The sequence below is a fragment of the Nyctereutes procyonoides genome, unplaced genomic scaffold (genome assembly GCF_905146905.1).
Source record: "Nyctereutes procyonoides isolate TBG_1078 unplaced genomic scaffold, NYPRO_anot_genome, whole genome shotgun sequence".
NCBI classification, from domain to species: Eukaryota; Metazoa; Chordata; class Mammalia; order Carnivora; family Canidae; genus Nyctereutes; species Nyctereutes procyonoides.
The window spans coordinates 37,923,974-37,947,760 of record NW_026575134.1 but is presented as its reverse complement, the minus strand read 5'-3'; the positions used below and the strand labels follow the sequence as shown (position 1 = coordinate 37,947,760).

The window sequence follows — 23,787 nt, the reverse complement described above, 5'->3', positions numbered from 1 at the left end:
TTAACAAATCAAAACTTCAATAAAATTCCACCTTATACCTGTTATAATAGCTAAAATTAACAACTCAGGAAACAGCAGATGTTGGTGAGGATGCAGAGAGAGGGAAACCCTCTTGCGCTGCTGGTGGGAATGCAAACTGGTGCAGCCACTCTGGAAAACAGGGTGGAAGTTCCTCAGAAAGTTAAAAATAGAGCTCTCCTACAATCCAGCAATTGCCCTACTAGGTATTTACCCAAAAGATACAAAAATACTGATTCAAAGGGACACATGCACCTTGAATGTTTATAGTGGCTTTATCAACAATAGCTAAACTATGGAAAGAGCCCAAATGTCCATTGTCTGATAAATGGATAAAGAAGACATGGGATATATATATATATATATATATATATATATATATATATATATGTATATATCCATCGGAATATTACTCAGCCATCAAAATAATGAAATCTTGTCATTTGCAATGATGTAGATGAAGCTAGAGAGTATTATGTAAAGTGAAAAAAGTCAGAAAAAGACAACTACCATATAATTTCACTCTTGTGGAATTTAAAAAACAAAACAAAAACATATGAACATGGGGGAAAGGAAAGGCAAACCACAAAAAAGACACTTAACTATAGAGAACACACTGAGGATTATTGGAGAGGTGGTGGGTGGGGGATGGGTTAAGTGGGTGATGGGCATTAAGGAGGGGACTTGTTATAAGAACTGGGTGTTGTATGTAAGTGATGAATCACTACACTGTACACCTAAAACTGATATCACACTATATGTTAACTAACTGGAATTTTAAAAAAAGATTTCATTTATTTATTTGAGAGAGTGAGAGAGTGACAGAGAGCTCAAGTGGGAGAGGGAGAAGCAGGCTTCCCATTGCACAGGGACCCCGATGTGGGGCTCAACAATTTTGAGTCTTCTTCCAGTGGACTGGGTTGGGTAGGAATTTGGAAGACTGAGGAACAGGAGAAGAGAAATATAAATAATAGATTATCTGAGCAGAGAAATCTTTGGGTCTTTTTGGGAACAGGTAGCCTTAAGGCAACGGTGAGGAGCAGCCAGTGATAAATTCCCTGTGATGGGAATGTCTGAGGAATCCCCCTCCCCCTTCTGTCTAGTACCAGGAACCTCTTACATTTTCTACAACATCTTTATTAAAAGTCAGCCAGTTGCCCAAATAAACATCATGTTAATTTTGCTTTAGAGAATGAAGGAATAAGGAAAAAGGCCAAGCTCTATGCTTGGTGTGATGTGGCCCTGGGAAGGGTGAACAATCATTGAAGTGGGCATGCATGTCAACAATGCTTTAGTGGATGCAGGAAAACAGAGGGCAATAGTGAGCCCTTGAGTGTCCTTGGAAACATGGTGGGGGGGGATAGTTCTAGAGTTTGTTCTGCACAAAAAAAACGTAGGACATGGCAGAGATTTTAACCCATACATTTGTTTGCACAAATATCTATGTGTTTCTGCGCATATCTAGCATCCCCTGCAGAAGCCATGTGACTGGATGACTGGATTCTGGTCCCTGGGGATGTGGAGGGGAGTGAGGCAGACCACTTCCAGGGGCCTGGTTTTTAGTGATATCCTGTATGATGACATTTCTCTGCTCATCCCCTGCATTAACATTCTTTTTTTTTTTTTTTTTTTCAGATTGGGAGAGACAGCACAAGTGGGGATGGGGCAGAGGGAGAGGATCTCAAGCAGACTCCACACTGAGCAGAGAGCCCAACTGAGTGCTTGATGTCATGACCCTGGGATCATGAGCTGAGCTGAAATCAAGAGTCCTAGATGCTTAACTGACTGAGCCCCCCCCCCCCCAGGTGCCTACCTCTTTCAAACATCATAGCTATCAGATGGAGGACAACTTACCTAACCTGGATTTTCTATGGGAAAACATAAACAGATGGTGTGCAAAGCCACTGTGATTTTAAGGTAATTTGTTAATACAGCGTAGCCCAGAGGATTCACCTTTTCACCTAATGAACTTTGGTGTATATGTGCATGTGTGTGTGTTGGGCGGGGAAGTGTCATAAAACAATGTCCTCTTGGGCAGTTCAGGCTGTGGTCTGGGCAGAGACCATTAACAACCAGTATGCATGGGCCAGACCAAATTTCTAGTCCGCTCGCCACTTAACTAATGACCTTGGACTCCTCTTGTCCTTTTTTCCTCATTGATACAAATGAGGAATTATCTCTCAATCCATGGGCTCTAGTGAGGAGAGATAAAGAGAAGGCTTTGAAATGAGGATTGTCTCTGCAAGGATTAGATCTTAATTAAATTGACCTCCCTTCATGTTCTTTTCCTAAGTGGAGGGCAGAGAGAAAAGAAGTGGAATACATCCAGATGATTAAAAAGCACTTGTTAAACCTGTTCCTGGAAGCTCTTGGTCTTGCCCTTCTTTTTCAAGCTCACCTCCTAGTCCCATTGCTGGGCTAAGCCGTTAGAGATGGAGGCAGAAGGACAATCAATGATACTGCTGTCTTTATTTGAAAGCTTGATATTTTGCTCCCCCTAGATTTTTTTTTGCGTTAATTTTGACTTTTTAATTATCTTACATTATTGTATACCTTGTTTACTGTTTTCAGTACCACCTTAACTTTTGCATACAAGATGAGTGCCTTACTCACCTCACCTGAGTCCTGGACCTGCCTTGTACCACCCCATTATCCCAGGCTGTCCTGACCCTGGAAATTTCCTCACATTGGCTCCCTTTCCTGAAGAGTTTTGCCAATCATCCCTGCCCCCCTACCTCTGTCCAAACTATTGCCTCCTCTGGGAAGTCCTCCCTGATCTGTTCCCCCTATAAGTAATCTTGATTTATACTGAATCCCCATGACACCTTGTGTACATCCCCTTGATTAAGAGTTTAGTGCTTGTAACCTTGTCAGATGGATGATTATCTGTTAGATTGCACATTCCTTGTGGAGAAGCATGTGTTTTCTCTTTTAGGTCTGTTTCACTTTGTATCTCATGCTCTTTTAAAGAATTCTTAGCACAGTAATGGGTTAATGAACTATGTGGTGTGATTTTCTTTCTCTTCTCCTAACTGTCAAAGAGAACAATTATTTTGCTCCCTCCCGCTACTCTTATTTCTTTTTCTGAACTAAAATGTGTTGAAATTCAGTGACTTGGCAAAATGCTTATGAATTTGGGGTTTAAACAATATTACAGTGTCAAAGATGCAGATTGCTGGCCATGCCAACAGAAAGAACTTGCCAGTTTCTCCTCTGGGCAATATACTAGGCTGTTGTTTTTCCCCATAGTTTTATTTGCTTTTAAGAGAGAGAGTGAGTAAGAGGGAGAGTGAGAGCCTGACACTTAATGAAACATTCCACCCCTAGGGAGGGCAAATTTAGAAGACACAACATGTCTTCTGAGGTCTTCCTGGGCTTGTGCTTCTGGATTATGCAGATGAAAACCTTCTGTTTAAAAACACCCTTCTTGTAGGATATGGCCACTATGACAAGGGTAGCAATGGGCATGATTTCTGACATGGTTCTGACTGGAGAAGTTAGACTAGAGGCGTCTCACTCCTCAGGGCACTGTGCAGAACCAGGATTCAGGACTTTTATCCCTCATGCAGTGGGCATGTCACAAGGCTTTGGGGGCTGGAACTGGGACCAGGAGCCTCATTAAAAATCCACGTGAGCAATAATTGCCTTTCCTTAGACACCACTTTAGCCACCGACTGGGGACTTTAGAGCTTTTATACCAACTATTAGTGTCTTCCCCTAAAGGGGATTGTGTTAGAGCCAAGAGCCCATAGAAAGAGGCTGGTCTCCAGCTTCTTCTATCCCAGCCTGCAACTGAACAAAAACCAGGGTGAGATATTCCTTGTAACCAGATTTCCCAGATCAAGAAAACAGGTTGAGGGCAGAGAGAAGAGAGTTCTTGACAGATCAGAACTTGCAAGGCGGTTGAAGATGAGGCACTGGCATTCAAATAGCTACGACATGATTGTTCCTAGGTTGATTCACTATGTTTTGTGTGTGAGTGGAGTGTGGGGGGAGGGGAAAGGACACTGAGGCCCTAAGAGATTAAGTCACCTGTTCATCATCATAGATGAGCAGGTATGGGAGGGCAGGAACCACTCAGGCCTCCTGCTGCCCAGAGTGGTAGTCTTTCCCCTATACCTGTAGGATGCTATGAGCCGTGGAAGACTAATGACGTCTTAGGATGCAGAGAGAAGAAGGCTGGCCAGGTAAAGGTGGAGTGAGATTCAAGGGAGAGAACGGATCCAGTTTTCTTGGTTCATGCTCAGTTCAGATCCCCAGATCCAATTTCTTTTATTTATAATTCCCCCCACACTCCCCTCCCCCCGCCCCAGTACATCAGTTCAACTAGCTGCCAAGATCTAATGCTTTAAAGATGATCAAATATCTTCTTTATCTTGCTGCATTGCAACTCTGCCAAGGACTTTCTGTCCGTTAGCACAAAAAGTCCCCATCAGCTTTCAGAAAGGAGTTGACTGCTGCGCAGCTATCATGGCATGTCCAGTTGGGCCAGAGGAGCAGACATGTAATGTGTGCAAAGCCCAGTAATGATACACATAGTGTTTCTGTGTTCAGCGTTCTTCTTAATGACAGTTTTATTTACTGGCTGTGCAGTGTTGGGCATGTGACATCATCTCCTTCGGTCTGTTTCCAGATTCATCTGTAAGATGAGGATAATAAAAGTTCCTACTTTGGAAAGTGGTCATGGGGATTAGATGAGTTAATACTGAAATAATTTAGAATAATTCTTTCATTTTTAAAAAAATATGTATTTTTTTATTTGAGAGAGAGAGAGAGAGAGGAGAGGCAGAAGGAGAGGGAGAGAGAATCTCAAGCAGAATCCTTGCTGAGTGGGGCATCCCATGTGGGGTTCGATCCCATGACCCTGACCGAAATCATGACCCTAGCCAAAATCATGAGTCAGACACTTAACAACTGAGCCATCCAGGTGCCCCCATTTAGAATAGTTTCTATCTCTGTGTTTCTATTATTAAGGACAATATCAGTTCTTATAAAATAAATTTTTGGCAAACTAAGAGGCTCTAATTAAGTCAGTGGCTTTCTGTTAAGGAAGCTCCTTGTTAGATTGAGAATGGAAGATGAAGCCTAAGCATGGCTTAAGATCTCTGTGAATGTTGATTGGTTTTCACGACATTTTTTTTTTTTTGCTTTTAAACATTTTCAGAAAATGAAAATAATCACTTGAACATTTGTATAGAGCCTTTCCCTTTGCAAGGTACTTTGTATCTTATTTGACAACTTCATTTATTCTACAAAGGCATATTAGACCCAATGAAGACAGACTCAAGAGAGACTTTTTTTTGTGAGACGTATGATCCGACCCTGGGGATGGGAAATATAAGGTGTTTTGCCAGAAGGGGTGGCCTGTAGAAGGCACAAGGATGAGAGAGAACATGGGGATTAGAGAAGCTGTAAATGATCCAGTGTGGCAGAAGAGTCGTGTGAGAGAATGGGGTGTGGCCCCAGGTGTGAGCTGTAAGAGGTAAGCAAGGGGCCCAGGGAAGTAGGGAGGGAGGACCCTGTGGAGGGTTTTCCCTGACATGCTGAGGGGTCTGCAGAACATCCTGTACTACCTGCGATGGGCTACCAGAGCTGGATTTTAACAGGGGAATAAGGTGTGATCTAATTAAAATCTTAAAAGATTACTCTGGCTGCAATGAAGAGCAAGATTTGGCAAGGAGTGTGTCTGAAGGCAGAGAGAGCTGTTAGTTGCACTGCTGTGGTTTTGATCCAGGCAAGAGATGACGAGGGTTTGAACTAAGAGAAGAACTGTGGTCTTAGAGAAAAAGCAACAAAGCCCTGAGATAGATATTCTCCTGGTAGACAGGATGTATCAGCCCCTATTGGAGTGACCAGGAAATTTTGGTTAAGGACAGTATTATGCTGAGTGAAATAAGTCAATCGGAGAAGGACAATCATCATATGGTTTCACTCATATGTGGAATATAAGAAATAGTGAAAGGGACCATAAGGGAAACGAGGGAAACTGAATGGGGAAAAATTAGAGAGGGAGACAAACCATGAGAGACTCCTAACTCTGGGAAACAAATAAAGGGTTGCAGAAGGGGAGGTGGATGGGGGAGCGGGTCACTGGGTGATACTAAGGCGGACACTTGATGAGATGAGCACTGGGTATTATACTATATGTTGGCAAATTGAATTTAAATAAAATATTTTAAAAGATTTTTAAAATGGTCATTTGACTCACAGGAGCTCACAGCTAACTAGCAATAAAGGTGGGAGAATGTGCAATCCTCTTCTGAAATGTTCACATGCATGGCTTTCTTGACATATATGATGACTCTGTCTCTCAGAATCCCCTTGAAGGCAGGAGCCAAGACCAGTCATCTCTGAAGTCCCACACAGCAGGTGGCACATTTCGCCCATAGCACTGGCTAAATGAACATAAGCTAGAAATCAGGTCAGTCCTATTTACAGCTTCTGACCTGGCTTCTTGTCCTTAGCCGCATCAGGTACCTCCAGCTCCATGGCAGAGAAGAATGTCACCTTGGTGAGTGAATTCCTCCTTATTGCATTTACCGACTGTCCTGAGTGGGGACTTCCTCTCTTCCTCCTGTTTCTATCCATTTATGTCATCAGCCTGCTGGGGAACGCGGGGATGGTCCTTCTGATCCGAGTGGATGGCCGGCTGCACACCCCGATGTACTTCCTCCTCGGCCACCTGTCCTTCGTGGACATCTGCTACTCGTCCACCATCGTGCCGCAGATGCTGGCGGTGCTGCTGCAGCGGGGGGCAGCGCTGTCCTACACCTGTTGCGCTGCTCAGTTCTTCCTCTTCACCTTCTTTGGCTCCATCGACTGCTACCTGCTGGCCCTCATGGCCTATGACCGCTACGTGGCCGTGTGCAGGCCCCTGCTGTATGTCACCATCATGACCGAGAAGGCGCGCTGGGGCTTCGTGGCTGGGGCTTATGGGGCTGGTTTCTTCAGTGCCTTTGTTCGAACAGTCACAGCCTTCTCCCTCTCCTTCTGTGGGAACAAGATTGACTTTATTTTCTGTGACCTTCCCCCTCTGTTAAAGCTGACCTGTGGGGACAGCTACACCCAGGAGGTGGTCATTGTTGTGTTTGCCATCTTTGTCATCCCTGCCTGCATGGTGGCGATCTTGGTGTCCTACCTGTTTATTGTTGTAGCCATCATGAGGATCCCCTCTGCGGGGGGCCGGGCCAAGACCTTCTCTACCTGTGCCTCTCACCTCATGACTGTGTCCCTCTTCTTCGGCACCCTCATCTTCATGTACCTCAGAGATAACTCTGGCCACTCTTCACAGGAGGATCGGGTGGTGTCTGTGTTCTACACAACAGTGATCCCCATGTTGAACCCCCTCATTTATAGCATGAGGAATAAGGAAGTGAAGGAGTCCCTGAGGAAAGTTCTCGAAAGAGCTGAGTTGTACTGATCATTTCCAACTTGGAAAATCCTGAGAATCATGTCTTCTACAGTGCCAGTGTTCTGGACGTTCATTATTCATGGCACGCTCAATGTTTAAATAGATGTGTCATGGTACAAGGTATAAAAAGGAACCAGAACTTTTAGTTCCAGAGAGAAAAGAGAAGAAAAGGATGAGGCTACCCGCAAGAAGATTGGGAGAAGAGCTCTAACTTCCAGGCCAAATGACAAATGGATGTGCAGTTAAATCTTGGGTAATCCAGATGTGGCACATGACAGGTCTGTGACTATAAAACAAGATGGCAGTTGTTGCAGACTTTCCTATGAAAGATCTCCATCATATAGAAATGTTGAAAATAATGCATAGTGAACTCTTTATACACAATACTTAGATTCTGCTGTTGCCAGTATATTGTTATATTTGCTTTATCACAGATATTCATTTACCCATCCACTAATTCGTCTTCCAATTCATCTTATTTTAAAAGTGCATTTCACAGTGAGTTGCTGATATCAGTATCAGTACTCTTCACTCCGATACACTTCAGAATTATGTCATCAATTAGGATTCAACATTTAGATTGCATTCATGTTTAATGATTAAAGTAGTAGTTCGATGGTCCAGTTAATAAAGCTGACCCTGCTCAAAGTATTCTTCAGACTCTTGCAGTAGTTTATAGGAGTGCCTGACAGGAATCACCAAAAAATTTCCTAGGATGACATGCCTGTCAATTCTGATCACCACTGGAAGTATATCCTGTTCTTCCTTCTTCCCCACCTGTTCCAGCCCCCACATGTCATATTATTTGCTGAGAATCCACTTTGTGAATTGATACCATTCCCACTGCCCACAAGAGTATCTGCAGTGTGTGTATCATCAATATAGACTATACGTCCTTACAGTTTTTGATCTCAGAGAGGCAGAGCACTGCTGCATTCCACTCACAGGTGGGCTGGAAGGGGTTATCCTGCATCGGATGCCTGTGTCTGTAATAGCTCAACCCGTGTCTGAAGGCTTTCAGAGTCTGTTGGTCTTGATCTTCACTTCTCTAACTCACAGGTGCTCAATCAAGGCACTAAGAGGAACAGGCCACTCACATCTCATTTTCTGTTATTATATTGATTCTTATTCCTGGAAGTCAAACTCCTTTTCTCCCTGTCCCTTGGATATCAAAAGACAAGATCCCAGGCATATGAATGATGCAAACCATCATGGAAGAGAAAAGGGAGGTGACGGTATCTTGCAAACGAGGGATGATTCCAAACTCAACCAGCCAAAAATGCAGTGTCATACCTGGGATTCCAGTATAGCTCTGCTGTGGTATCTGAAAGTAGGGCCTCCTATGAAACCTTTCTTTCTTTTTTTTTTTTGTTATGAAACCTTTCTTAAGCCAAAATTGGCATAAAGCAAAGAAGCAATTACCACTAGTTTATATGAAAAATTTTTTGAGCATTTCCAGATCACCAAAATAACCTCTCCTAGGCTTTTCTGATACCTTAGGACATATCTTGCTAATAGATATGCAGAATAAGTTGAGATAAAGCACAGATGCTCACAGACACAGTTCAGAGTTATGGTGGCTTGATGCTGAGCAGCTGAGTGTAGTTCCTGGGGAGGAAGCTTAGTGGGGCTGCTCTGGCTCTTCGGGGTGTCTGCTGAACATTATTTTAGCCTTTTGTCATTTTTTGTAAGAGGGAAAATGCTCTTTGGATTTCTTTCAGTTAGCCAAAAACAGGTCTTTTGTAAAAGCAAAGGGGGGCAACGTGAACTTTTGAAAAGCAGAGAATACCAGTAGCAGGATTTTAAATTGGAAGAAGCAGCTAAATGAAAAGTTGAAGATCCAGGGTGAACTTGTACAAAGGATACTCAATTTAAGATCACCTGCAGTAAAATAAAACACATTAAAATCTTCAAAGATGTTATGTGTATTTCTAGAGGACAGGATGATTTAAAATATATATTATAATTGTCACAAGAAATACTCGATCCATTTAATGGTGGTTTGTCTGGTTATGAAAGCCCAGGTTGAAAATCCACAGCTCTACAAGAGGGATGGTTGATAGATTGCTTCCATGTCAACTGTGTTATACGTGGTGGCAAAAGTTAAGGAAGGGCTTAGAAAGCTCAGATCAGTTATGCGAAGTTTCCTCCTGATTGAAAAGACAACATGGGATCTGTATGAATAAGAGCAGTATGCCAAATAGCTATCTGCTCTCTTGGAATCTTCTGGAAGGCATGGAGCACACCATGAATTGAAAGTAAATGCTAAGAGAATGAGCTTCCAGGCCTAAGGAGACAACTCCTTCTAAGCAGGGGGAATTCTAAGCAGGTAGTTGAAGGCTGCTGTCTAAGAGGAAGGGGCCAACTGAACTGTCTGTAGGAACTAGTGGCCATAAAGCCCCAGTGTTCTATAGGGGATGTCATACACTTTTACTCTATATAGAGAGCTCAGGGATGGTCAAGACAAATGTAACTGGGTGATGGGCATTAAGGATGACACGTGATGTGATGAGCACTGGGTGTTATATGCAACTAATGAATCACTGACCTCTACCTCTAAAACTAATGTACTATATGTTGGCTAATTGAATTTAAATTAAAAAAAGAAAAATATCCTGAGGTATCCACATATGTATAGAAGTACAGACAGAGTTAAACTAGGTATTTTTATTTTGTTTATTTATTTTTTAAAAGTAGACTCCCTTCCCAGTGTGGAGCCCAATGAGGGGCTTGAACCCCTGATCCTGAGCTCAAGACCTGAGCTGAGATCAAGAGTCAGATGGTTCACTAACTGAGCCACCTGGGCACCCCTACATTAGATATTTTAAAAGAGTAGTTGGGGATCCCTGGGTGGCACAGCAGTTTAGCGCCTGCCTTTGGCCCAGGGCGTGATCCTAGAGACCCGGGATCGAATCCCACGTTGGGCTCCCAGTGCATGGAGCCTGCTTCTCCCTCTGCCTATGTCTCTGCCTCTCTCTCTCTCTGTGTGACTATCATAAATAAATAAAAATGAAAAAAAAGAGTAGTTGATAACCTGAAGGTTACCTGGTTGTAAATAGGTGTTGGTATTTTCTTACATCTTGCTACATCTTGTGTTGAAGTCATTCAAATAAAACAAACTGTGATTCTTTTTGTTGAGATATTTTAACTTTAAAAATCCTGTTTTAATAGAAAATATATAGTTGATTAAATCATTCAAAAATCTGCATAAAGCATACTATGCTATTCAGACCAGAAAATACCATCTGTGGGAAGGTTCTGAATGTGGCTATAATACCTAAAAGGGTAATAAAAAAGGTCTTCTGGAGAGATGTTGGATATCCAGCTCAATAAGGGGATGGTGAGTATAATACTCTACCCACACTCTCCTGGTCTCCTGCCTGGAACTCAGCTGGCTGCCTCCCCTACCCCTCCTCAAGTGCCTGCCAGAAGGAAGGAAGCCAGGTCCTCCAGGAGCTCTCAAAGAAGGGACTTATTGGTATCATGGGCTCTCTGGTGGCTTCAGGAGAGTTTCCCAGCCTTTTTTGCTTCAGACCTGAAAGAGAGGTCCTGGGGACCACACTGCTTGGTCCAAGAGGTGGAGAAAGAAAAACCATAGCTCTTCTAGGGGCAGCCCCAGTTAGTAGATATTACCATACATTGATTGCAGTAGACATGAGCAATAAGGCATAATTTGCAAGAAATCAAGAAGGGGCATGATTCCCTCTTGATCCCCTTTCTTTGCTTTCCATTCCTTTGCTTAAAATCAGCTTGTGTGGCTTTCTTTTCTGGAGACCAGAGGCTGATAGAAAGAATGCTGGGTGGTGACTGTCACTAACTAGCTCTGTGTCCTTCCATAAGGGAATTCCCAATTCTGTACCTCAATTTCTCCACCTGAAAAATTGGGGAGAGGCTGGAATATGAGAATTCTAAGAGCCCCTCTGTGGTCTGACATTCTATATATCCGGCCTCTAACCCTATTAAAGTATAAAGTATTTGAGGAGAGGACCCACATAATGCATCACCACCCACTTTGTTTGATAGGGAGCCCTCCCTGAGCAAAGGTTAGGATGAGTGAGCACCTGAACCTATGTAATGGAGAAGTGTGGGACTGGGCCTCAAACCAAGGAAGGTGGAGTGGCCAGAGATGAACTCTGCACACTTTGCATGGGCCTTAGGTGGTCAGGCATAAAGCTTAAAGACATCATCAAACAGCAATTGTCTTTCCAATGCTCTGTTGATGGTAGTTAGATCTGTCGGGAGGATATAAACATGAACTGTTTAAACAACAGCGACACATCTACTTCCAGCTCTAATGCCTCTTGCTTCCCCAAGTTGGTGCTTAGAAGCAGACTAGCATCCCCTCTTATCTGGGAATCTGAGTTCACATGAGCACTTCTGCTTCTCTGTAGAGCCCATCTTTCTGGATTCCACTGACTGGCCCTGAGGTAGGCACCTGACCAACATTAGGCCAATCCTGGTACCTTGTCCCTTGGCCATATGACGTCTGAGGCCTTCCTTAGAATTTTTTTTTTTAACTTGGCACCAGAAAAAGTGATTTTCATCTTTTCTGTGGTGGAAAAGCTGGGGCATGTGAGGGGTGGACATAACCATTGGCCATTTTTTTTTTTCTACTTTGTGGAAGAAGTTGGGTTGGGAAAAACTAAAGCTGATAGAGACCATTATGGACACTAGAGAAATTTTTTTTTTCATGAGAGTTACCAGTCCCAGTTGTTCCTAATGTTTAACTGCACCCTCCTCTGCACTTCCCAAGGTTTTAAGAGTCTTGAAGTGAATTCATTTGTGTGTTTCAGGCATGTTAGGTGCTGGGCTTCTGTGGCTTACAACTGAGAAGAAAGACTTCATCGAGAAGCCCAGAATGACTTTTAGGATCTCATTCTCCACATTTATGAGGAGCTCGACTAGATCCCTAAAGTTCTAACTCCACCATTTTGGGAAGTTCAGATATAGAAGCTCCAAGAAAACTTTGAGACAACTATCAAGGAAGCAGTGGCAGAGACTTGTACCAGGGTTTAGGAAGGGCAGATAATGCATTTTTAAGAATTAGAACTGAATCATGAAAAACTCACTTGATTATCTGGTCATCTTTATTTGGGGCCTTTTCTGTATTTGGGAGAAGTAAGGAGGCACTGGGTAAGGTGCCAGTTATCCAGTTCGGCCTTGAAAAGTTATGGTTGGAAATCAAATGAACTGATCCAACCACTGACTATCTTCCCATTTGGGGACTGCAGCCTGTTTGCCTATGAATTGGAAAGCTCAGGCCATTTAACTTCTAATGTCCCCTGTAGTTCTAGATCTTATGGGATCCTCTAAAAATCCAGCAGTTCCACAATACGTAAAGCGAGGGTGGGGAAAACAATGATGAACTGTCACATCAGGATAAGTGCTTCCAAAGTAAATTTATGGGCCCACAGCAGTCCTCAACCTTGAATTACTGGCATGAGATCCACCATGGGTGGTGGAAGATAACAGAGATGGATCCCAGGGTAAATACTGAAGACATGTCCTCCTTACACCCAAACTTATCTTCTTAACTCCTCCTGCAGATTGTGAGATGTGACTCCTTAGCCACAAGAAACAGATACCCACTTAAAGTAGTTCAAGAAAAGAGCCTTTTGGAGGAAGAAAGGATTATTCCTGCGATCAGCTCAGGTCAGGTTTTCTCCTCATCCAATCATCTGCCCTTAGAAGGGTGAGGTCATATGGGGTTGAGGGCAATGCTGAGTCCATCCTTTCTCTGGGGCTGTTATACTGCCTGGCCAAGTACTCTCAGAATTTTCTATGATAATCTGCATACTCTGCAATATAGGTCCCATTCTAGGGCCAGTCCTTCTTTTCTAAAAGGCTAGAAAGAATATAAAGACCCCAAATATGGGGTTCAGAGACATCCTCATGAGGGTTTGCAATAACGTATAGAGGTTAAGAGTAGGCATTCTGGAGCCAGACTGCTTGGATTCAAACTCTGGCTCTGCCCCTCACTTTGGCAGTATTGATGATCTGCTTCAACTGTCTGCCTACATGTTCTTATCCCCTTAAAATGAGGATTGTAACAGTACCTAACTCATGGAGTTGTTGCATGGATTCAATCAGCTAATCCATCTATCTTTCTTTTTACCTAATTATCTATCATCTATCTATCTATCTATCTATCTATCTATCTATCTTCATCATCATCATCATCATCATCATCATCATCATTTATCATCTTAGAAGAGTCAGCTGGCTTATAGTAAGCCACTTACATGGTCTTTTATTGGGCTATTATTATTCTACTGGATTTCCCTTTCACATTTTGGTTCAGCTACCACCAAGCCCTGAATTTCTAAATCAGGAGACAAGTTGGTCATATCTGTAGTTCTCAGCAACATACCTCTAAACTTCCCTTACTGTATTATATAGACCCCAATATTCACAAGTGTGACATTTGGGTCTACAATCTTTGAGGTCCATTCTGCTTTGAGGCTGGCCTCATGGTGACTAAAGTCTTACTAATTATCTGATGGTAGTTTAAAATTGTACCATAGCTTCCTGAAAGTAGGGTTCTGATGGTCTCAGCAGCCTATTTCTCCTGGGGAAGAAGTGGCTGCAGGAGATCAGCCATGGGACCCTCTTCAGAACTGAAAGATAAGTCTTTTTTAAAAAGCTCCTGAGGAATTTGTCTGGAAGGATGCTACTGCCTGCCTGACCCCCTCCCAAAGTCTTTCACAGTAGGAGCCATTGCTTTTGGGGCAGCCAGTCTGCAGAGACTTAATGGAGCCAGATTTCAAGATGATGAGTCATCAGGAGATGCCTTTTCTTGGAATGATTATGGCTTTGCTGTTTGGCATTTGGTCAACTGCTGAACTTTTTCAGAGCTGTAATGCATAAGGAACTCAAATTCTGCAAAGTTGCTAACCTGCTCTCAGTGAAAACAAGGCTCTGTGGTCAAATATTTTTGGGAAACAGTGGGTTAAGAATGTTGGCAAGGTTTCTTCTCCTTTTTAAAATAAATATTTATTTATTCATTCCAGAGAGAGAGGGCACATGTGTGCATGCGGGGAGCAGAGGGAGAGAACCCCCAAGCAGACTTCCTGCTGAGCACTGAGCACAGAACACAAGGTGGGGCCAATCTCGCAACCCACAAGAACAAGACCTGAGCCGAAACCAAGAGTCAGATGCTTAACTGACTAGCCCCCCAGGTGCCCTGCGTTGGCAAAGTTTCTTAATTATAGGACCTCATGGATCATTTAATATGCTGCTATGCTATATGAATTTCCACATGGGCGATACAGTCTGCAGGGATTTTCAAACCTGTGAGAACAGTAAACGTATTTTCCTCCCTGGAACCACCTGGGATGCCTGTTAACAATGTAGAAGTCTGCGCCCCGTGGCAGCAGAGGCACTCTATCAGAATTTCTGGAGGTGGGATGATAGTATTCATGTTTTAAATAAATTCCCTGGGCAATTCTTATGCACCAGGAGAACCAGTTTGAGAACCAGTACTATGGAGGAGAGCTCAATCACCATAAAGAATTTGCTGTTTGCCTGGTAGAAGTTTGTTTACCACTCACACATCTGCCTCCCCAACAATTTTTCTCGTGACTCCACATTTGCATGATTCTGTTTCTGCCAAACGGTGAACTTTCAGAGTCACCAATTCTTGGTGATGGAAAGTAAAAGCTTACACTTAAAAAACAGTCTCCTTTTGGGATCAAGTCAGAGCTGGCTAGAGTGGCAGTGGGCAAATCCCTTGACAAAATTCCCAACTGAGATATAGGAAAACTTCAAAAGAGCACATTCCTTTTGGCACAAAGCAGAAATGTGGCAAGACCAGGAACCAGCCCCATTGGATGCTGCTGAGTGACAGCAGGACGTGGGATGAGGCTTTTGGAGTTGGAAATTAGAGAGACATCCTCAAAGATCTTAGACACCTTGCTAGAAGTCACATGAGGATAAATTGCCTTTCCCTGGAGACTCCCCTCAGGGACCAATTCAGGCATGATGCTGGGGCAGTGAATATAGGAAGCACCGCCAGCAAGGTCTACTCCTGGATCAGAAGCTCAGCAAGAAAGGCTAGCCCCTCTAGACCTGTTATGTTGTCTGAGTCTGACAAAGTCCCAGGAAGCTCTAGTGTCAGGGATTTACTATTTTGCCAAAGGTGAGAGGAAAGAGAGAGACTCCATGAAGTGAGGACAGATAGAGAGGTCTGGAAGCCACCTCACCTCACCTTGGTTGCTATGATTATTGACTCATGCTGTATCATTGTTTATTGAGAGGGGACACAGACAAGGTAAATGAAGTTCAGAAAGGAAAAGTGACTTGCCTAGGGTCACACATCTTGTGTGGGTGATCTAGAACACAGGTTTCCTCTGGATCGGTGGGTTACCGGCAGAGGAAATGCTACATGAAGGAGGAAGGCATTAACAAAGAGAGATTCAGGTGATGATGGTCCATGCCCAGCCAGCAGCTTCCAGATCTAACTTCTTTCCTTTGCTATTTTTGCTAATGGCTCTGCTCCATATTGGCCTGGCCGCTGGTGCATCAGGTAATCAAATAGAATCAAAGTCCTCCTTTACATCCCTGTTCTAGAACCCTATAAGGACTTCACATCCATTAGCCGAGAATCCTCTAACAAGCCTAAGACACCAGAGTGCAGAAATATTTCTGCTTTCAAATTTGGATGCTGTTATCACACTACTGCTGTTTTCCAGGATGGTGAGAACAACCAAATAGTGCTTACTATGTTTTGTTAGGTGCTGAAAGGAGCTTATGGTGGTTGTTTTGCTTCCAAGGTTATTGCTAGTACTTACAAAAACAACAAATGAAAAACCCTTAATAAGCCAGCCACCCCTAATTAGGATAATAGCTATTTGTTAAACATGCCTGCTTTTAGACTGAGAATAGAAATATTCCTACAAGTGGAGCCCATTGCTGATTGCTAATGGGCTTTTTAAACTTTTTTTTTTTTGGTTCATGCTCCTTTGTTCGTAGAATATAAATTTTCCTTCCTTAAAACATTCATTTAAAATTTTAAATAGCTACCATATATACATGCAGTGCTTTTAGCTTTCCAATGCATTTTTGCATTAACCTCATCTGGTAAGTAGGGCAGATATTATGATCCCCCTCTGGCAGAAGAGGAAATTGAGGTTCAGAGAGGTTAAGTGCCTTGTTTAAGATCAAACAGCTAATTGGGGACAGGGTTGCAAATATAAGAGCTGACTTGTAAGTCAGGGAATCACTTGCTGTCCATTCTTAGTGTAATTGAAGCATTCATCACTTTTATTTTATTGTTTTTTAGAGAGGAAGAGAAGTGGGGGAGGAGCAGAGGGAGAGAGAGAATCTTAAGCAGACTCCACTCCCCCCCACCTACCAGAACCAAGCCCAGAGGACGTGGGGCCTGAGCTCTTGCCGCTGAGATCGTGACCTGAGCCAAAACCAAGAGTTGGATGCCTCACATACTGAGCCACCCAGGTGCCCAACTTTTTATCTTACCTTATAGTGAGCTCTGTGTTTGTCCATTTCCAGTTAGACCCCAAACTTGGTTCGAGTCCAGTGCCTCCCCTCAGATACCCTGGTTAAAGCTTTCTTACTTGCGATGACTTGCACTTGCCTCCAGCCCCCTCACCTGGCTCTCCTGTCAGTCCTCCGCAGGCACATGGCCAGGAGGAACCACACCATCGTGACCGAGTTCTTCCTCACTGCATTCAGCGAGCGTCCTGAGTGGGGGCTTCCTCTCTTCCTGCTGTTTTTGGGGTTTTATGTCATCACCTTGTTGGGGAATGCGGGGATGGTCCTTCTGATCCGAGTGGATGGCCGGCTGCACACCCCGATGTACTTCCTCCTCGGCCACCTGTCCTTCGTGGACATCTGCTACTCATCCACCATCGTGCCGCAGATGCTGGCGGTGCTGCTGCAGCGGGGGGCAGCGCTGTCCTACACCTGCTGCGCTGCTCAGTTCTTCCTCTTCACCTTCTTTGCTTCCATCGACTGCTACCTGCTGGCCCTCATGGCCTATGACCGCTACGTGGCCGTGTGCAGGCCCCTGCTGTATGTCACCATCATGACCGAGAAGGCGCGCTGGGGCTTCGTGGCTGGGGCTTATGGGGCTGGTTTCTCCAGCGCCTTTGTTCGAACAGTCACAGCCTTCTCCCTCTCCTTCTGCGGGGACAACGAGATTGACTTTATTTTCTGTGACCTTCCCCCTCTGTTAAAGCTGACCTGTGGGGACAGCTACACCCAGGAGGTGGTCATTGTTGTGTTTGCCATCTTTGTCATGCCTATTTGTGTGGTGGCGATCTTGGTGTCCTACCTGTTTATTGTTGTGGCCATTATGAGGATCCCCTCTGCGGGGGGCCGGGCCAAGACCTTCTCCACCTGCGCCTCTCACCTCACGGCTGTGTCCCTCTTCTTCGGCACCCTCATCTTCATGTACCTGCGAGGTAACGAGGACCAGCCCTCCAAGGGAGACCGAGTGGTGTCAGTGCTCTACACAGTGGTGACCCCTCTGCTGAACCCCTTCATCTATAGTCTGAGGAATAAGGAAGTGAAGGAGGCCCTTAGGAAAGCTCTGAACAGGCCAAAGGCTTCTGGAAGGCCCTAGATGGACTCTTGCCAAATATGTTCTTCCTTCGTTTCTCCATCCTATCCTCAAGTAGCACCTACTTGGGGAAACTTTCCCAGGCAACCCTACTTAAAATTGCACCCGAACTTCCCCTCTCCACTTCCTGACTTATTATTCTATGAAATACTTGCCACCATCTGATATACTATATGCTGCATATTCGACGTTGTCTCAATCTCAACAATTAAAAAGTAGACTACATGGGGCGAAGCATTTTTATCTGTGAGATTCATTTCTGTGGTGTGCAGTGCCTAGCCAAGCACCTAGCACTGCACCTAGCACAGCACCTAATAAGCACATAAAAGGCACCCAGTAAATATGTGTTGAATAAATACATGACTCTCAGGTTCCAGAATCAACATTTGTGTCCAACTTCCTTAGTTCTCAGTTTGTTTGTTTGTTTTTATCTGCCAAGTGTGTTTACCTACTTTATAGGACTAGATTCTTGAGGATCCAATGCATGGACCATGTCTGTCTTATTTGCTAATATCTGTTGAATGCTGTACACAGCATTTACTTAATGAGTGAAGTAAAAATATTTGGCAAATCCAAAAGCTGTCTACAAAGGCAACTTCTGTTTTGATCCAAAGGGATTTTTCCAAATCCCATCATTTATTCTTTCATTGTTTCCTTCTTAATGTTTCTGTGGATTTTGGCTAATAATAAAAAATTATAGATAGTAACAACATTTTTCAGACAGTTACCACCTTCTAGGAATTGTGATGTGTGCTGCAGGAATTATCTGACCTCTCACCACGACATGGGGAGGCTTAGCTCTGCTTTGTAGGGAGAGGAGGCACCAGAGATTCAGAGAGGCTGAGCAATTTTCCCCAGGACAGGAAGCAAGCGGTTGAATGGGGCTTCCAGCCCAGTGGAGCCTGAGCTCTTACTTGCCATACACGGTCTGCTTCTACAATCTTCAGTCATTCAATCTGGAATTTATTGTTATTGCATATTTATTTTTTCTTTTATCATGAAAAGAAAAGATGCAAGTCCAATATGTAAAGGTATCAGGCAGTCAACACATTTATTTTGCAGCCCTGATGTGCTAGTATTGCATAATGTGAGAGCAGGTGTCTGTATGTGTGTGTGTGCGTGCGCCTGTTGTCATATATGAGCAAATGACGTGTGTACGTTAAATAAATGGCAGCTTCTGAGCTTTAGGAATTTTCATTTTAAGGACCTACAGGACAAAACTTTTAGAAAAGAGTTGGCTGGGCATGTTTAGGACAAGATATAGAGGAAAAATTGCCCTGGGAGCCAAGAGATTTGAGTTTACACGCCAGTCTTTGTATGTGTTTTTGCACAAATCACTTAGAAGCTGCAGAATGGGTAAAACAACCCCACAGAGTGCATCTTGGGGGCTGTTTTTCCAACATTAACTGCCATGCAAATGTTCCTCTGACACCTCAGATTCTGTGGCAAGGGATAGAGGCGTTTGTGTTGTAGGAGATCTCAGGGTTTGGCACCAAAGTGTCCAGGCTGTCACTTCACAGCTGTATGACTTCAGATTAGTGAGGGCCTGTCAGTCTGTTTTCTCAACTGTGAAATAAAACTTATTGAGCATTTACTCTGAGCCAGGTTTTATGTGTATCACATTTATTCTCATGGCAACTCGGTGCATGTGGGCAACAGGAAGGTGCTGGGTGAAGTTCTGTAAACATTAATTAGTGTGATTATGGTGATTGTCCCAGGGTTTACAGCCCAGTGGGCATCTGCGGGCCTCTTCATTTCAGAGCTCTCTGGAACCTCTCTTCTGGGCTGAGATCAGCCTTGCGTCCAGACACCTCCAGAAGTGGAGTTCACTAAATTTTTTTTTTAACTTGGCTCTTAAAGGAACATACACTTAAATACATAAATTAATGCTGGGCACTATGCTAAAAGCTTTATGTGAATGATTTACTTTAGTCCTAACAACTTGAATGGAAAGTCATTCTGATTGATCTCATTTAGCAAAAAGGAGGATACAGAAGCCAAACAGGTGATACAACCTGCCCAAGTTCTGCAGCAAGGAGCAGCTGACCAGAGAGTACATTATCTCAAGTCTCACTCCAAAGGGTGTGCTCCCAGATGATATTCTTTGGGAATTTCCCCTTCTGTCCCTCCCAGGCTCCAATTCTCAGGTTGGAGAAAATCATTTCAGAAGCATCTGGATTTCTGTTGCTTCCAATACGTAGTTCGTAGTTCCTCAGTATGGTGCCTCCAAGCAGTCACCGACTTTGCCTTCATGTCTTCCTTGTCAATCTTCAGTAATGGCTTAAGAATTCAATATTTCTTTTCAAACACTGACCAATTATTATTTCTTACCATTTAATATGCATTTAATTATTTTGATCTATCTATCTATCTCTCTATCTAATCTATCTATCATCTATCATCTATCTGTCATCTATCAAATCCAATCTCTGCTTCTGTGTTTGGTTTTCTTAGATTCCACATACAAGTGAGATCATACAGTGTTTGTCTTTCTCTGCCTGACTTATTTCCTTTCCAATACAGTGTTGAATAGAAATTATGAGATGGCACGTTCCTCTCCTGTTGTTGATCATAGGGGAAACTTTCACCAATCACTATGTAGGGTTTTCATAGATACTTTTGTCAGCTTAAGGGAGTTCCCTTGGATTCCTAGTTTGTGAGAGTTTGTTTCTTTTTTTAATTATTAATGGATTTTGAATTTTGTCAGAAGATTTTTTTCATTCACTAGGATGGTCATATAGTTTGATTCTGTGCTTTTTTTAAAAAAGATTTTTAATTACTTATTAATGAGAGACACAGAGAGATAGGCAGAGACACAGGCAGAGGGAGAAGCAGGCTCCCTGCGAGGACCCTGGGATTATGACCCGAGCCAAAGACAGACGCTCAACCACTAAGCCACCCAGGAGCCCCTATTTTGTGCTTATTAATAGGTAGATTACATTGATTGCTTTTGGAATGTTAGGCGATTCTTCTATTTTTAGGATAAACTGTACTTGGTTACAATATAGTATTGCTTTTATTATAAAAAAAAAAGTAGAAGATGTTCCTGAGCATTCTTGGTTGGTTAAAAAGATCACAGATGGTATTGCCTAAAGCCATATGCCAGTTTTAAAAGGAGATTGTACTTCTGAGTCATCTAAATTCCTCTATTAAAAGGAGAATAAAGAGAGAAAGGCATAAGCAGTGGAAGGAAAATGGGAACAAAGAAGAAATTTGAGATGTTTTCATCTTCTGGGAAAGTGTTGTGCGGACGGTGGTTTCCATGTGGATTGTTCTTCTTTTTTTTTTTATTGGAGTTTGATTTGCCAACATATAGTATAACACCAGTGCTCATCCCGTCAAGTGCCCTCCTCAGTGCCCGTCACCCAGTCAATCCATCCCCCTGCCCACCTCCCCTTCCACTACCCCTTGTTCGTTTCCCAGAGTTAGGAGTCCATGTGGATTGGATTCTGAGGTTGTGGGACTGGTAGACAGGTTGCTGGGGATGACTGCTGCCCCGGGGTGATGAGCAGATCACAAAGGAAGATCAAATGGGTGATGGTTTGGCTTCTGTGATATTTGAAACAGCTGATCCCTCTTTTTTCTTGGAAGAATTTTCACTTTCTTCCTCAGTCTTCCTGACTTGACTTTATTCTAGTTTCCTGCCTCCCCAGCCCCTGCTTCTCTGACTTCTGTGTTGGATCCATATTTCTAAATGTTAGAGTCATGCAGGGCTTGGTCATAGGTCTTTCTCTGTCTCTCTGTAGTCGCCCCTAGGTAATTTCACCCAGTTCCATGGATCAAATACAGAGAATATTTAAATAAAATTCAAAGTCTTCTCAGCCAACAGAAAGGATGAATACTTATCATTTACATCCACGTGGATGGAACTGGAGGGTATTATGCTGAGTGAAATAACTCAAGCAGAGAAAGACAATCATCATATGGTCCCACTCATATATGGAATATAAGAAATAGTGCAAGAGGCCATAAGGAAAGGAGGGGAAACTGAGTTGGGAAAAATCAGAGAGGAAGACAAACCATTAGGAGTTAGACTCCTAACTCCTAACTCTGGGAAGCAAAACAAATGGTTGCAGAAGGGGAGTTGGGTGGGGGATGGCGTGACTGGGTGACAGGCACTAAGGAGGGCACTTGATGGGATGAGCACTGAGTGTTATACTATATGTTGGCAAATTGAATTTAAATTAAAAAACAAAAACAAAAAAACCCAAAATCTTCTCCATGACCTGAAACGGTTCAGCCAAGTTGGGTCCCGAGCTACCATCATGACTGTTTACCTCCCCCTCCTCCCTAGTCCACCTGGCTCACTGTTCTGTGAGGGTGCCACCCTGTTCCTGCAGCAGGATCTTTCTCGCCTACTCTTCCCTTTTCCTGGACTGTGTTTACCCAGATCTTCTCATGGCTCACTCTCTTATTTTCTTCAGTTCTCTGCTCAGATTCCTAAGAAAGGCCTTCCCCAACTCCTCTCCTCTCTATCTCAAATAGCTAGCTAGTCCATGCAGGGTCACCGTCTACCCTCTGACCCTCCTTCGCTTTTTATCACAGGCCTTCTTACTACATCATAGTATGGCCATCATTTATTTATTCATACATTCCCTGTCTGTCGCCTCCTCTGTGAAGGAAAAGCCAGGAAAGCAATGACACTGTCCTGTTTTGCTTTTGACTCTCACTAGGTACTCAGAACTTATTTGTTTAGTAAATAAATTAATGCATATTTGCTGACACTTTATGCATTAGGTTTTTTGTATGTGCTTATGTTTATTAGAGCAATTAATTTTTCTATTTTGTATTGTAGATAGTTATCTACATTTCCATCTTTATGAATTATGGTAAAGGTCTCTTAAAAGCCTAGGCATCTTTATTTTATTTTTTATTTTAAAAATGTTTTATTTAAATTCAATTTGCCAACATATAGTATAACACTCAGTGCTCATCCCATCAATGCCTTCCTTAGTGTCTGTCACCCAATTACCCCATCCCACCAGCTTCCTCCCTGAATCAGGTTTTACAAGTCATTCCTACCACCATGTATGGATTTTTTTTTTTTCAGTTTATTTTTCTAAACATTTCTCTTGCATTTGTGTTACCTCCATTTAGGTGGCAGGGGTTTCTGTTAATTTATTCATAAGGCCACAAATTGGCTTTTTTCAGGTACGGCTAACACAAAAGCACAAGAATAGTATAAAGTTCAGTTGACTGTGCTTTGTGCAAAATCTTTATGTATTCTAAAATCTAATGACATTAATTTTTGGCTAAATATTGTCTTTGTTTATCCAGTCTTACAAATCACTTAAAATTATTTTTGTGTCAGTTTCTCTCTCTGGTTTGTGAATGCACTGAGGGCACAGACTGTGAATTACCCATCCTTTTAGTCCCAGGGCCAGAACCAGAGCCTGGTAAATAGAAGGCTTATCATAGATGTTTGTTGAGATGACAAATGCAAGAATCTTTTACGGGAATTCGGGCATCTAGGTCCAGATGTATGCCTCTTTTCTGTGAAAACTTGTCAAGGTTTTCATAAAACTTTGCAGTTCTTTATTTTCTTAATCATTTGTCTTTTGTGTTTTAAACTTAATCCTAATTCACTTCCTCAAGCAAAATCCCAACTTGCATCCAAATCCATCCCTACCAAATTAGCTTCCCTGTTACTCACTGAGAATGGAGCTGTGTCTTAGATTGGATAAGGTTTGGAGCCTAGGAGCTGGAGGAAATGGAGGGCTGGCCCACAAGGATGATGACCAATTCAAACCATATTACCTGGTTCTAACCCTGCTGGTTG

The 23,787-nt window shown here is 43.1% G+C and overlaps 2 protein-coding genes across 2 annotated transcripts; both read left to right on the top strand.

Moving 5' to 3' along the window:
- Window positions 1-6,505: 6,505 nt before the first annotated feature.
- LOC129494186 (olfactory receptor 9Q1-like) lies at window positions 6,506-7,438 on the top strand. The gene has a single exon (XM_055300939.1). It carries the CDS (start codon window positions 6,506-6,508, stop codon window positions 7,436-7,438), a length of 933 nt encoding a protein of 310 aa, XP_055156914.1.
- A 9,628-nt stretch (window positions 7,439-17,066) lies between these two features.
- LOC129494411 (olfactory receptor 9Q2-like) lies at window positions 17,067-18,011 on the top strand. The gene has a single exon (XM_055301306.1). It carries the CDS (start codon window positions 17,067-17,069, stop codon window positions 18,009-18,011), a length of 945 nt encoding a protein of 314 aa, XP_055157281.1.
- Window positions 18,012-23,787: the final 5,776 nt, after the last annotated feature.

Bases quoted from the DNA above. Each gene is read 5' to 3' on its own strand.
- LOC129494186 (XM_055300939.1), top strand. From the start codon at position 6,506: ATGGCAGAGAAGAATGTCACCTTGGTGAGTGAATTCCTCCTTATTGCA.
- LOC129494411 (XM_055301306.1), top strand. From the start codon at position 17,067: ATGGCCAGGAGGAACCACACCATCGTGACCGAGTTCTTCCTCACTGCA.